We start from the raw sequence: 14857 nt of genomic DNA on the forward strand, positions 1-14857 counted from the left end.
TGCCGCTCTCACTACTCCTGCTCCTTCTTCATAGCACATGCTATCCGAGATTGGTAGGCCTTGCGGAGGTGTAAACGGTGGTGGCCGATTGTGGCGGTGTTTTTGGCCTGGTTTCCTGTCCGTTTTCTTCCAAAGTCATGTCAAAGGGGAGGAATTATTTAATGTTGCGCTAAGGACCTAACTAGTGTTTATGTGGTTTGCAGTGCCATAATGGACAAAGGTTTGACCACTAGGTGAGACTCACAGGGGCATTATCTTTAATCCCTTACTACTTAACACTCGAATCTCCAGGTAGATCCACAATCATACATCTTACCCCGACAACCGCCTAAACATAAAGAACTTATTACATGTAGAGTCCTAACCACGACAGTCGAATGCCTACCTATACAGATCTACCTAGCTCTAGATATTGCTCAACCCCCCAGACATAACAATATCTATCAATTGCTTACAAGTTAATAAGGTACTTGTGGTAAACATCTTATTTTGAGGTTTGCGATTACAAAGCATAGGATGCTGTAGAACTAGTATCATTTAGAACATCTTTAAAATGTTAATATAATGCTTTACGAATAGTGGTTACTGTTCAATAAATGATGAGATTTGTGAGGAACAGACTTGTGAAAAAATGTTCGTGTGTGTTGGTTATATCTAGACGTGTAAATGTGTAAACAAAGGTTTAAGTGTTGAACGTTTCTCAATACAAGTGTGCCAGTAGCCGGATAATACATTTAGGTTAGCTGACATACCGGTTCTCTTATTCCCTTGAAATGAATTTACAATCCAAACTTCAATGTAGGAGAAGGCCAATAGGCCCATCAAGCCAGCTCAATCCTGCCAACATCCAAGGCAGCTGAGGATGTCTCCCCTCTGGGCTGGCTCCACCTGCCTCACACCTTGCTCAGCTTGATTCCATGGAAATCAAGGCCTTCAAGATCATTGGAATCTCCCACGTGATATCTGCTTAACCCACCCCACCCTGCCTCTATTACCACCCCTAAATCCATCTCCTGTGTCACGTGCTTCAAGATTACCATTTGCATTATGTAATCCCTTTTTGTACCCCGTCGCACCGCGGAGCGAAAGGGGGACTATGGTTTTCCCCTCCGTCCGTGCGGGCGGGCGTGCATGCGTGCGTGCATAAGCGAAGGACCGAATTCTAATTTGTGTGTGTGGGTGCAACCCACGTCAAAATCCAAGATGACCGCCGCCATGTATGTCTGAACCTTGTGAGCAGAATATCTTGAAAAATAAACGAACTACTAACTTCTAATCTGGTGTGTGGGTGTATCTAGGCATAAGGAAGAACGCTATTGAAAATTGGGACGCCACGTCAAAATCCAAGATGGCCGCCTTGCGTCTTCCACTTTGTCAACTCGCATCACTAGGCGTAACCACTTGTTAACTGTTATTACCAAACCCCAGCACCTTCAATTTTCTGATGTTAAACTTCATCTGCCAATCGTTTGCTGAATCAATTTAAGTATCCAGACTTTATCCACATCACACGGCATTCCTTAAGAAAGAAAGAAAGAAATATTTTTTCATAAGAAAGGACAATGACGCAACATCAAACAATTCACACACAACAAGATGACTTCAAAAACACAAGTTCTTTCCATAGGTATCCCACACATGCAATTCCTCACAAAAACGGGACAGGAATTTCGGGACATCAGATGCCAGACAGTAAAAGTCAGGCATATGATGAAACGGTAGGCTTGGGAGCATGGTGGGCTCGGTATTAAAGCGCATGAAGAAAACACAGTCGACCAAGTAAGGTTATGACGTTATGAGTAATGCCTCCCACTCCTTAAGTGTATAACAGTCTTGTTGTTTATCTTTGCTACAGGGTACTGGTTCAGCCCTGAGGGCAGCTTTGTGAGAAACTGTTTGGCCATCTCACAGAAAGATATCTCGGGCACAGTGTGTGTGTCGTTGTTCAAGGGACATGTTTCCATCATGCGAAGGAAGTCTCTTCACGCTCTATACAAGGAGGAACTCGTCAGGTGAGATATTCCTTCTGTAAAGGTCAACATTTTTTTTTTTTTTGTTATACAACATTGAGGCTCGTGAAAGAGCTAACATTAATCGCAAAAAAACCGGACATATAAAACATATAAGGGGAGTGGTAGACAAGATGAGGAGAGAGGGGAAAGCACACAAGCACAACTTTTGAGAGCGGGGACATCGGGAGATCTGTGGGAGGTAGAGAGCTTGGGGGGAGGAGGCGTGGGAAGGGAGGGGGGAGAAGTATAAAACACATGGACACTGCAACGACTTCCAGGAAAGAAGTTGGTATTTCAAAAAAGTGGGTTTGGGGTGAATTAGCGGGGGTAGAAAAGATCAAGGTTTTGGATGGGGGAAGCTAAGAGATGGTGGTGAACAGCAGTTTTAAAGACCTGGAGGGAGGAGTGGGATTGAAGAGAGTGAGGGAGTTTGTTCCAGAGGTGGGAGAAAAGAGGAATGAAGGAGTGAAGGTGAGCAGAGAGTCTTAATTTTGGCAGTTTAACCATAAGAGGGTTGCTGGCAGATTTTGTGCGACCTGTAGGAATATTTAGGGGACAGAGCACAGAGAGAGCTGGGGGGGCAAGGCCGGAAAGGAGTCGTAAAAGACAAAGACCACCAACGTGCCTGCTGTGGCGAAGTGAAAGGCCCTCGGAGTTAGCTTCATCACGGTAGATTCCAATGATTCTTAAACCTTTGGTTTCAACAGCGTGAAGCCGAGCTAGGAGTGACGCAGGAGCACCGGCCCAGAGGGTAGAACAGTATTCCATTGAGCTGCGGATGAAAGGCTTGTATGTGGTGAGGAGCTCAGGTGTGCCAAGGAAGGACTTCGCACGACGGAGGATGCCCAGTCGGCGACTGGCTTTGAAGGCCAGCTTGGAAATGTGGTTTTCTCAGGAAAGATCATTGCAGATAGAGAGACCCAAAAGCTTGAGTGACAGAAATTATTGGAGAGGATGGTTGAGAAAGTAGATGGGAGGGTTGGCCAGTCGGTCTTTTCGGAGAGACATAGTAAGAGTGTGAGATTTGTCAGGATTGAAAGACATGTTCCACTTGCTTGACCAGTCTTTGATTTTGTCCAGGTCTGCAGAGAGTGAGGAGGCTGCAGACTGCCGATCTGAGGGATGAGGAATGGAGCGGCAGAGAGTGGAGTCATCAGCAAAGAGATAGAGAGGATTTTCCATAGAGTCAGAGAGATCATTGATGAAGACCAGAAAAAGCACAGGGCCCAGAACACTGCCTTGGGGAACTCCAGCCAGAACAGGAAGGGGAGATGAGAGAAAGCAATTCAGGGACAGGAATTTCTTCAGAAATCAATTCAGGGACCTTGACTACGACCAGAGAGGAAGTCCGCAAGCCATGCGTGGAGATTTCCATGGATACCATAGGAGGAGAGTTTGGTGAGCAGAGCGGGGTGCCAGACCGTATCGAAGGCACGTGGTATTTCAAGGGAGAGCTGTGAATTCCTGTTTGTCATTGAGGACCTCCATCCATTGTTGAGACAGCAGAAGCAGCATATTCAGAGTCGAATGACCTTGTCTGAATCCAAATTGATGATCTGAGATCAAGCCATTGGAGAAGAAGAAAGATTTGATATCCGAAGCAATGATGGATTCCATGACTTTGCTGATAATTCGGAGCAGGCTGATTGTTCTGTAGTTGCAAGGATCTGTTTTTGCACCTTTTTGTGTAAAGCGGTAATGTTTGCTGATTTCCAAGATGCTGGCAGATGACCTTGAGCAAAAGAGAGGGTGAAGAGAACAGAGAGAGGGTGAGATAGAGCGGCAGAGCAGGATTTTAGGACCCGACGGCTAATGCCGTCTGGTCCAGTTGCAGAATCAGAATCGGGGTTTGACAGAAACTTATCCACCTTGTCAGGAGAGGACACAGAGTCCAGGAGCAGCTGGGTTCGACTGGGTAAGGTGGGAACAGAGAGAGATGGGGTTGGGACCCATCTGTGTAGCCATTTGACTGTGTAGTGTGTCAACTGTGTAGCCATTTGAGGTAAAGGAGGGGATGGAGGGGGAACAAACACCAAAAACGGATTTGACCAGACGCCACCAGGATTTGGAGGAAGGAGACAGGTTTGAGAGTTCAATCTGGTGTGGAGAGATAGTGCTTCCTGGCACTCCTGAGGGTAGACACACACTTGTTCCGAGCTTGGTGGAAGGAACTGAGATTACCTTCAGTTGGATTTGCCTTACAAGAGGCAAAGGCAAGTTGTTTCAGGGCAACTGCCTCACCACAAGATTCAGTGTACCATCGACGGGAGGAAGGGTAAGACAACTGAAGACAAGATGGGATAAATCTGTGCATGAGAGAGAGCAGTTTGCTTTGGAAGAATTCCCAGGAAGAATTAATGTCAGAGGCAATAGAGATGGGAGACCAGTCCAGATGATTGATGGCTGCTTGAATACCGTGCCAATCGGCCTGAGTGAAATGCCAGACTCGTCGACGCTGAGGAGGCTGTCTGAGAATGGCCAGAGAGATATCCACTTTAACAAGCACATGATCAGAAGAACCGATTGGAGCAGAAGAAGAGCAGCAGACATTTGCAGGGAAGTTTGTCATAACCAAGCCTAGCAAGTCTAGAAGAGCAGATACTCCATTGACTGCGATCCGGGTCGGGAAATTGACAGATTGTTTCAGTCCCAATGAGTCGCAGAAGTCCTTTTTCTGAGATGCCATTGCTGGTGAGAGAGGTACCCACACGTAGCCAGCTGGCATGATGACAGTTGAAGTCGCCACATATGAGGAAGAGAGAGTTGGGATGAGTGGATAGAAGTTGGAGTAACCAGGAAGAGATATTGAGGAATCAGAGACATCTTGAAGGAGGAAAGTTTCTGTTCAGCCGATCAAGTCTGGATTGTCAGAAGCAACCTGAATGGAGAGATCAATCAGGTTTGAGCGACGGCCTCGGATGTTTGAGGTCCATACCGTTAATGAAGAGGGAGTGGGAGCATAGGGTGCAGGATAGGGGAGATGGAGGGGTAGGGTCAGATAAAGGATGAGAGGGGGAGGTTGGGAGAGCTGTTGATAGTGTGTCAGAGATTACAGAAAGGTTACAAGAAAGGGAAGGATGAGGAGGATGAAAGGTTTGATGGTGATGGGATTAGGCACAGTGAGGGGTTGTTTGAGGGGGGTAGGGGGGGGGGCAGAGGAAAGTAGAAGGTTGGAGGAGGTGGAGGTATGAGATAGAAGTGAGACAAAGTGGGGAGGAGGCAGCTTTGAGGAGGAGGGGGAGGGGGGAGAATTGGAGAAAGATGGTAGGGGGGGGGAGGGGGAGATTTGAAGGGGAGGGGTTGGGGGGGAGTTTTGAATGGAAGGGGTTGGGGGGAGTTTTGAATGGGAGGGGGGGAGGGGAAAAGTGAGATTTGGAGGGGATCGGTGAGGGGGAGATTTGGAGGGGAGGGCCGAGGGGGGGAGTTTAGAAAGTGGATGATTAATGAAAGACGAACATTTATAACAAATTGGGTTTATTGTGATTTTCAAGTTAGAGATCCGTTTAAGAACGATGGAGGAGGGGTGGAATGAATGTGAATTTAGAGCATGTCGTGAGGAAGAATTATAAGAGATTGAATTTTTTTTTTGAAGAGGAATGAATTGAAGAGGAAATTGAAAAAAGCCTTTTAAATCGGAAGAAAAACACGCTGTTTTTCTTCCGATACCACTGAATAATATACCACTGAATAAAACATTACAGGGGAAAGTTTAAACATATTAAAATAATATTTAAACAAAACCATGAAAAACAATCTTATATTCACAAAATACCGACGGGGAGAGGGAGCCTGGAGGGACAACCACATGTCACGTGAACAGGGCAAAAGGTGGAAGACAAGGAGATAAAGAGGGCGGGGCGAGACAACGCACGTGGAGAGAAGCACGTGGAGAGAAGCACGTAGAGAGAAGCACGTAGAGAGAAGCACGTGGATAGAAGCACGTGGATAGAAGCACACGACAGAAGAAGCACACGTGGAGAAAAGGAAATAAATGTTTTTTGTTTTTTGGGGGGTGGGGTGGGGGGGGGGGTTAGATTTGGTAGGTGGTGGAGATTAAGTAGGGGGGGATTTAAAACGTTCGACAAAGAGTAGATGTTCGGGGAAGTTCGGGGGAGAAGAGAAAAATATAAGAAACAAGCAATACAGCGAAGGAAAGAACTTACATTAACAAAACACTGATGGGGGAAGTCTCAAGTTACGATGATCAGCCATAATTCCATAATGAGATCAGCCATAATCAAGCCATAACTTAATTTATTATGATCAGCCATATCTCAAAAGTAGCGAAGAAATGCTTTGGATTCCCCCAAAGTCGAGAACTATATGTATATATATGTATATTTATTTTCTTAACACAACACAGCGTTATTAAATTAATTCTTGTGTTTACTCTCCATGTTTTTAACACTTTATATTGACAAAATTTCTAAGTATTTGTCATTGTTCGAGAATAAGTGCATCCTTTCGACTGTTTGCTTTCAATAGCACCAATCTCAGGCCTGCAGAGAAGCTGAGCGTGTTTTTCATGTCACATTGCAAGGCCAAGTGCAGGCAATAATGAAGGATAACAGAAAAAGAACAAGACTAAGGATGGTGCAAGATGTGGGTGGACGAGTGAGCAGGAGGGGAAATGGGCTGTTGAGGAAGAACCAAGGCCTCAGGAGAAAGTAGGGGGGTTAGGAGCAAAAGATGTCCTTGGTGTAGGTCCATTGTGTGAGTGTGTATACCGCAGGACACAGGCACAGCTGTAATCGTTTTGGCATTTCTCTAATAAACACTTGACAATTACGTTGCATCTCTCTGTTGCTCAGGCTCAAGGCAAATTTATTATACGTACTTCGGTTCTCCCACTATGCCAGGCTCAGTTTTCTTCTCATGCTTTCTACTTTATTTGTTTATATCTTTGTTACTTGCACAATCGAAGATTTTTCAACTATTTATATTCATTGGTTGCGTTTGTTATTGCTTGGAAAAATGTATTTCTTTTGACAAGTATGTTGATTACTCTGGTTGGTGTGTGTGTGTTTGTTTGTCTGCTCACTTATGCTTGCCTATAGGCCACGATTTTAAACCGATCTTCACGAAACTTGACCAAATGGTAGGGTTCGTGGGCCGGCAAAATCCTATATATTTTTGAGGTCAAAAGGTCAACATAGGCCAAAGGTCAACCACTTTTTTCCAAATTTCAAAAATCCTCAATTTTCTTCTGATTGACTGGAAATTTGAATCGGATTTACATATCGGCTAACTGAATTCAACCACCAACTATTTTGGAGATCAACATCGACCAAAAGGTCAACATTGGCCAAAAGGCCAACAACCATTTCAAATTTCTAAAATCCTCAAGTTTCATCCGATTGACTTGAAATTTGAAGAGTATTTTCATATCAGTTAACTGAATTCAACCAACAGCTTCACTTGAATTCAACTAACAACTATTATTACTATAATTGTCCTTGTGACCTATGTTAGGTCAACATTGGTCACAAATTCAACAGAGGTCAAAGGTCAACCACTTTTTATCGAATTTCTAAAATCCTCAATTTTCATCCGATTGACTTGAAATCAATTTGAAACCATAGAGAGTAACCCAGTTTTAGGACCAGCAGAAAAGATAACTGAGAAGGAAGTTGAGGAAGCGATAAAAGCAATGAAGAGTAGAAAAGCGGGAGGGCCGACGGGAGTTGTGGGAGATATGTTGAAGGCAGGGGGAAATTGTGGTGTGAAGAGAATGACAGAGATCTGTAATCTGGTGGTGAAAGAAGGCCGCATTCCAGTGGCTTGGGAACTGAGTACCCTAGTCCCTCTATACAAGGGGAAAAGTGACCCTCTGGAGTGTGGCTCGTACCGAGCGATTTATTGGAGCATGGAATGAAGGTATTGGAAAGGGTGTTGGAGAGGAGGATAAGGAAGAAGGTGAAGATCGACGAAATGCAGTTTGGATTTATGCCAGGAAGAGGAACGACAGACGCGCTCTTTATTGTGAGGCAGTTGCAGGAGAAGTACATGGAGAAGAGGAAGAAGTTGTTTCTTGGGTTTGTTGATCTGGAGAAAGCATTCGATAGGGTTCCACACGAAGTATTGACATGGGCATTGAGGAAGTTAGGAGTGGAGGAATCAGAGTAGTGATGGCAATGTACAAAAGAGCGTGCACAGCTGTAAGGACGAAGGACGGGAATAGTGGTGAGTTTGAGGTGAAGGTGGGAGTGCATCAGGGGTCGGTACTAAGTCCACTACTATTTGTAGCTGTGATGGAGGTGCTGGCTCAGAACGTAAAGGAGGGTTTACCATGGGAGTTGTTGTATGCAGATGATCTGGTCTTGATTGCGGAAAGTATGGATGGACTGAAGGAAAAGATGAACAAGTGGAAGGAATGTATGGAGACAAAAGGTCTGAAGGTGAATATCGGAAAGACGAAGGTGATGGCAAGTGGTAAAGCATGTGGTGAGGTGGAAAGAACTGGGAAGTGGCCATGTGCTGTGTGCAGGAAGGGTGTCGGAGTGAACTCCATTCAATGTACAATGTGCGCTGAGTGGGTTCATCAAAAATACAGTGGTCTGAGAGGGTCATTAACCAGTGTGGCAGCAACATTCAAATGGAAGGTGTGCACAGAGGGAGCTGCAGATGGAGGAAATGTTGAGTTGGATCTTGGAGACGGCGTGAAGCTGGAAGGTGTGAAAACATTTTGCTACCTCGGAGACATGCTGAATGGAGAAGGTGGATCAGACGCGGCAACGGTTGCAAGAGTGAGATGTGCATGGAAGAAGTTTCGGGAACTGAGTGGCGTGCTGATGAGGAGGGGAGTGTCGTTGAAGCTGAAGGGAAAGGTGTATGCTGCATGTGTGAGAAGTGTTATGACTTATGGGAGCGAGACATGGGTAATGAACGTAGAGCAGCAACGAAGGCTGGAAAGGGTGGAAATGCGAATGGTTCGGTGGATGTGCGGAGTATCGTTGAGAGAGAGGAAGACAAATGATGAATTGCGAAAGATGATGGGAATAGAGCCTGTGATTGATGCTGTGAAGAGGAACAGGTTGAGATGGTTTGGTCATGTGTTGAGGAAGGATGAAAGTGACTGGTTGAGAAGAGTGATGGAAATGAATGTAGAAGGAAGTGGAGGACGGGGAAGACCGAGAAAGACTTGGCTAAAGATGGTGGAAGAAGAAATGCGGGCAAGGGGGTTAACAAGGGGAGATGCAGAAAATAGGGCAAAATGGAGAAGATTGTCATGGGGACCGTAAGGCTAACCCCTGCTCTTGCAGGGAAAATGGCCTTAAAATGCATGTTGTTGTTGTTTTTTTACTTGAAATCTAAATAGGATTTTCATATCAGCTAACTGAATTCAACCACCAACTATTTTAAGGCCAACATAGCTCACAAGGTCAACATAGGTAAAAGGGCAACAACATTTCTTCATATTTACCTAAAATCCTCAATTTTCATCTGATTGACTTGAAATTTGAATAGGATTTTCATATCAGCAAACAGAATTCAACACCAACTATTTTTGAGATCAACATCGACCAAAAGGTCAACATAGGCCAAAAGGTCAACAACCCTTTAGAATTTCTAAAATCCTCAATTATCATCCTATTGACTTGAAATTTGAATAGGATTTTCATATCAGCTAACTGAATTCAACCACCAACTATTTTAAGGTCAACATAGCTCACAAGGTCAACATAGGTAAAAGGTCAACCACTTTTCTTCATATTTCCAAAATCCTCAATTATCATCCTATTGACTTGAAATTTGAACAGGATTTTCATGTCATCAAATTGAATTCAACCACCAACTATTTTTGAGATCAGCATCGGCCAAAAGGTCAACATCGGCCAAAGGTCAACAACCATTTCAAATTATTTAAATCCTCAATTTTCATCCGATTGACTTGAAATCTGAATAGGATTTGCATATCAGCTTACTGAAACCAACCACCAACTATTTTTGAGGTCAACAAAGGCCAAATTTCTAAAATCCTCAATTTTCAGACGATTAACTTATATTTGAAGACGATTTGCATTTATCAGGTCACATAATTCAACCACTAATTATTTGTGAGGTCAAAAGGATGCTCTACCGAGTGCCATTCTACTTTGTTCTCTTTTGCCAAGTGTCGCTCTACGAGTGATTTTTCATTCTTTGTTTGTTTTTCACCGGCCTACAGGTCACAATTCTAAACCGATCGTCATGAAACTTCACTAAGTTGTAAAGGTCGTCACAATTGAGCTTATTTATTTTGAGGTCAAAGGTCATCTGGAGGTCAAATTTCTAAAATCGCCATTTTAATCCGATTGACTAAAAAATTAAACAGCATGTGTATATTGTCACTAAACTGGAAAACCAACTATTTTTGAGGTCAAAAGGTCAAAGGTCATACTTCCAATCAACTCAAGGTCATACTTCCAAAATCATCAATTTTCATCTGACAAACCGTCACGTTTCATTCTATTGACCTGAGCTTTGATCAAGATCATCAATTTTAATTTTGATGAAATGGACAATTTGATGGATCAATAGCAACATTTTTTGGGAGGGAGGGGGGTGGATTTTGCAAGTCGGCTTCTTGTTTCTTTTTTCATGATGATGATGATGTTGAATATATATATATATATATATATATATATATATATATATATATATATATATATATATATATATATGAATGAGAGAGAGAGACAGACAGACAGACAGAGAGACAGACGACTGGACTGTTTCATCTTTTATTATTAAAAATACAAAACCACACCCAAAAACACCAGAAACACGTGAAAACAAATGACAGAGAAGACTCTGGGACAAGTACTGCTGAAAATTTACAATTTTTACCCATCAAAAACTAAATCCCAATCAACCACACTACACAAAGAATTCACCATCCACATTTGCTCAAATTCTGTTAACTTACCCTGAAAAAAATAATTCGGAATACTTTCGAAAAGTGGGTTGTAAAAGAGGGTTTCACGCAAGAACATTTATTTTGAGTACGATGTTTTCCAGCAGCTTATTTTAAATGCTTTCCAAGCATTCAGCATGCTTGAGTAGGACGGTGGTTGTGTGAGGTCCAGGTGTTGGACATCCATCAGAAAAACATCTCGCGAGTAGCCCAGACCACCAGCTTGGCTCAAAGGAGAATTGGCCAGAAACCTCCAAGCCAGATACAAATGTAGCAGATGCTTGATCACCATCATACAAAAGGCCACAATCTTACTAATCAAGTCCACCAGGCCTTCCTCAAGTCCAAAGTCAATCAAGTCCAAAGGAGGTCAATTAGAATCCTCTGTAGGTTTTTCACCAGACTTTCTGGGGGTTGCACTGCCTTGAAACGATGCCACAGCATAGATGCCACCAGATTGTTGAGCACCAACACGCGTCCCGGATAAGAAAGTTGAACGAGAAAGCCTCTCCACTTTGTCAATCTTTGCTCAAGGGCATCCACCAACCCCTCCAAATTCTTCTTTTCCACATTTTCATTACCGAGAAATGTTCCCAGGTATTTAATACCTTCAAAACTCCATTTGAGCTGAAGTGGAAGGGAAGGCAAGGGTCCACTCGCTTGACCTATCCACAAGACCTGGCTTTTGCCTCAATTTACGACAGCTGTCGTCGCTTTGTTAAATAGCTGCACGTTCTCTTCAACCAAACCAACGTCTTTGGCATCTTTCACCAAAACACAAACGTCATCTGCATAAGCTGATACTTTCACTTCATGCTCTGCCGACACTTTTAATCCTTCTTGAGATTTCCGAAGCACTATCAATAGCGGTTCAATACTCAAGGCATATGAAATACCAGACAGAGGCAAGTCCTGACGAATCCCCCCTCTCAACCTTCACAGGTGGGATCAGTTCATTATTGACTTTAAATAATGAATAAACTTGACTGTATAGCAGTTTAATGTAAGCAACAAAACCATTTCCAAGACCAAACCTTTCCAGAACTCGAAATAAATACCTGTGGTGCAGCTGAGAGGAAGCTCACCACCTTCAATGCTTTCTTCAAGGACCTCTAGCAAGAAAGGACCTACAAGTGTCCAGAAAGTCATATAAAACTCCACTGGGAGGCCATCCAGACCTGGTGCTGTTCCCGGAGTCATAGACATCAGTGATTGTTCCAGCTCATATAACGTCAATGGAGTTCAAGATTCACTTAATGCTCGTCTCTTAGCTGAGGCAGCTCCGTTGTACTCTCCTGCACTTCCTCATGAGAAAATAACGTTGTAAAATGATCAGAAACAACCTTCTTTATCTGGCATTGTGACACTAATGTTTTACCCCGGTCTCCTGAGGCATCGCATTTGCTTTTGTGGCACAGATTATTTTCCAGATTAGAAAAATACTTAGTAGGCGCATCTATTTTGTATAAGCTATCCATCCTTAGTCTAATCATAGCACCCATGGCCTTGTAATTTACAATCTCTTTCAGAAGCGATTGCTTCTCCACCAATAGCTTGTGCTTCTGCACATCCGGTTGTTTTGCTAAATTTCCTTGCGATTTTTAAATCTCTCTTTCCAAAACTTGTTTCTCTACTCTTCCTTGCTTTGAGGTAAACATTTGAAACTGTTGGCAGAACACCGCAACTTGCGCCAACGCATTGTCCCACCAAGTTAGCAAATTGACAAAACGATCTCTTCTGCAAACGAGGTCCTGCTACACCACCGGAAAGGCTTCTTGGAAGTAAGTATTACTGAGCATGTCTATATTTAATTTCCAAAAAGAAGACCTCCTCTCCATCCCCCGACGTTAGTTTAAAAACTAGGACAATTAAACTGTGGTCTGAGAAACCCAAGGGAATAATATCTGTTCTCAAAACATCCTTCATCATCTGCTTATTAACATAAAACCTATCTAACCTCGCTAACGTGACAATGTTCCTTACACATCTACACCATGAAAACCCGCACTATTTATGGTGCTGAACCCTCCATGCATCATACAATAAAAACCTCCAAATTGCCTCTGCTAAAGGCTTAGCTGACTCAGGGTGAGGTTCCGCACTATTGTGATCCACGCAGGATTTAAGTGCAATTAAAATCCCCCCCAAATCACAATAAAATTCATGGGACCCAATATTCCTTAAAATCCCAGTCAATTCTAACAACAAGTCATTCCTCTCCTTGCTTTTACTTGGAGCATGCACATTGCACATTCCCAAGAAAAAACCTATAGCTATCCAACACAAAGGACAAAGTGGCTAGATATCCCTGCACAATCTGAGTGAACACAACAGAGGTGGTTTGCAGAGCAGGGCGCAAAAAGAAAGTAATTCCTGCAGTAACGGAATATTTATCGCTAAAGAAAAGTTGTCCTTTCAGTAGCTGCCTCCAATCGGCAAGATAATTCAGGGTACTGTGAGTTTGCTGGAACAACACAATCCCCAGCTTCAATCTCTTTACCAAGGATTTCACCTGGAGTTTATGCCCTAAGGCCTAACCTAACCTCCATTACTAATCCTAACCTCCATTAATTAATATGTTATGCCTAACCTCCATTAATACTTATACTCCCAAAACGCAACTCAGCCATGAGGATGGAGGAGTTAGGACATCAAATCCTCCTGGGTGTTCTTTAAATCATTCTGGGCTTTTTGAACCCATTTCTTTAACCGGAATTTATTTGTATCTGTAAAAACGGAGTCATCCGGAGTCTTTTAGAAAGGCTTTGATCTCATCATCCGACAGAGTGACTTTCACCTCATCGGGCTGAAACGGCACTTCTTCTACATCATCAATTTCCGAGTCCTCTGAGGCTGAATCACCCTTACGCCCCATGGTGTCACCAAATACTTCTACCTCTGAAACTAAAAGCCCCTCGTTACTCTCCCCACTTTTCTTAATATGATCTGTTGTGGGCCCACCGGGGGTTTGAAGAACCGAATTTTTATTTTCGCCACCTGACAGATTATGGCAGCAGTGGTTCATCCACACAGGGAGGATGAAGAGCCACGTTAGTATCTCCGCTGCCTAACCTGGATTCAGTCAACAGTGGTACACCCACACCGAGAGGTAGAGGAACCACAGAACCCTCTCCGCTACCTGACAATGATTCAGGCACGGGAGGAACATCTACCAGGGGGGCTATCCCAATTACGTTGTCTATCTCCCCCCCCACCACTGTCAACAACCTCGCACTGTTCCTCACGATCTTCTACAACTGCCTGCAAGTCATTCCCGAGAACCTTTGGACAACTCTCAATTGAGTTTATGCGCTCACTTAAATCATCTTTTTCCAGTTGGTCCATAGCACCACTGGAACCATCCTCATCTTGCAGAGCCTGTAGAGCAGCAAATCGATTCCCTTCACCAGGAATACTTCCCTCCTGCTCAGTGTTACAGGCTTTTTTATGAGAGATTGGAGATGCATCTCTTATTTTTGACTTTCGTTTTTTTAACCAAAGGGAACCCATTGTTCCCACTTTCATCCTGCTCTTATGATGCAACATGGTTTACGTTTACAGGGGTCAGTTGAGGCGCCACGGAAGGAACACTTGGAATTTCATCTCCTACATTTTCTTCCACAGGAAGAACAGCTGCAGCGGGATTTACAGCCTGTTCCTTATTTTTGGGACAAACCCGCTTCACATGCCCAAACCCGCCACACTAAAAACACTTTAGTGAATCTGTGGTATCTTGGTAGTCGTGCCCGTCCTGAGTAAATTTTACCGTTAAATTAAACTCCTCATTCCCGTTTTTCAATACCATGTAAACACTTATAAAAGGCATCACGTGCTTCACATCGTCCTGCTTGATTCCCAAAGGAATCAACATTTGTGAAGCAATCGTTCAATACTTTGTCAATGCAGCGGTAATCAAGTCACACTTCAAGAAGGGTGGGACGTTAGAGAT

General features: G+C 43.5%; 1 protein-coding gene across 2 annotated transcripts in view; it reads left to right on the forward strand.

Moving 5' to 3' along the window:
• The window catches only part of ASS1 (argininosuccinate synthase 1), a 288173-nt gene that overhangs the window by 254472 nt on the left and 18844 nt on the right, over positions 1–14857 (forward strand). For both annotated transcript variants that reach the window (XM_078767097.1, XM_068133811.2), the window contains one exon: positions 1856–2012. In XM_078767097.1, coding sequence (XP_078623223.1) covers positions 1856–2012 — 157 coding nt within the window. The remainder of the gene's footprint in view (positions 1–1855; positions 2013–14857) is intronic.

Source organism: Myxine glutinosa, chromosome 13, assembly GCF_964187855.1.
Source record: "Myxine glutinosa chromosome 13, kmMyxGlut1.1, whole genome shotgun sequence".
NCBI lineage: Eukaryota > Metazoa > Chordata > Myxini > Myxiniformes > Myxinidae > Myxine > Myxine glutinosa.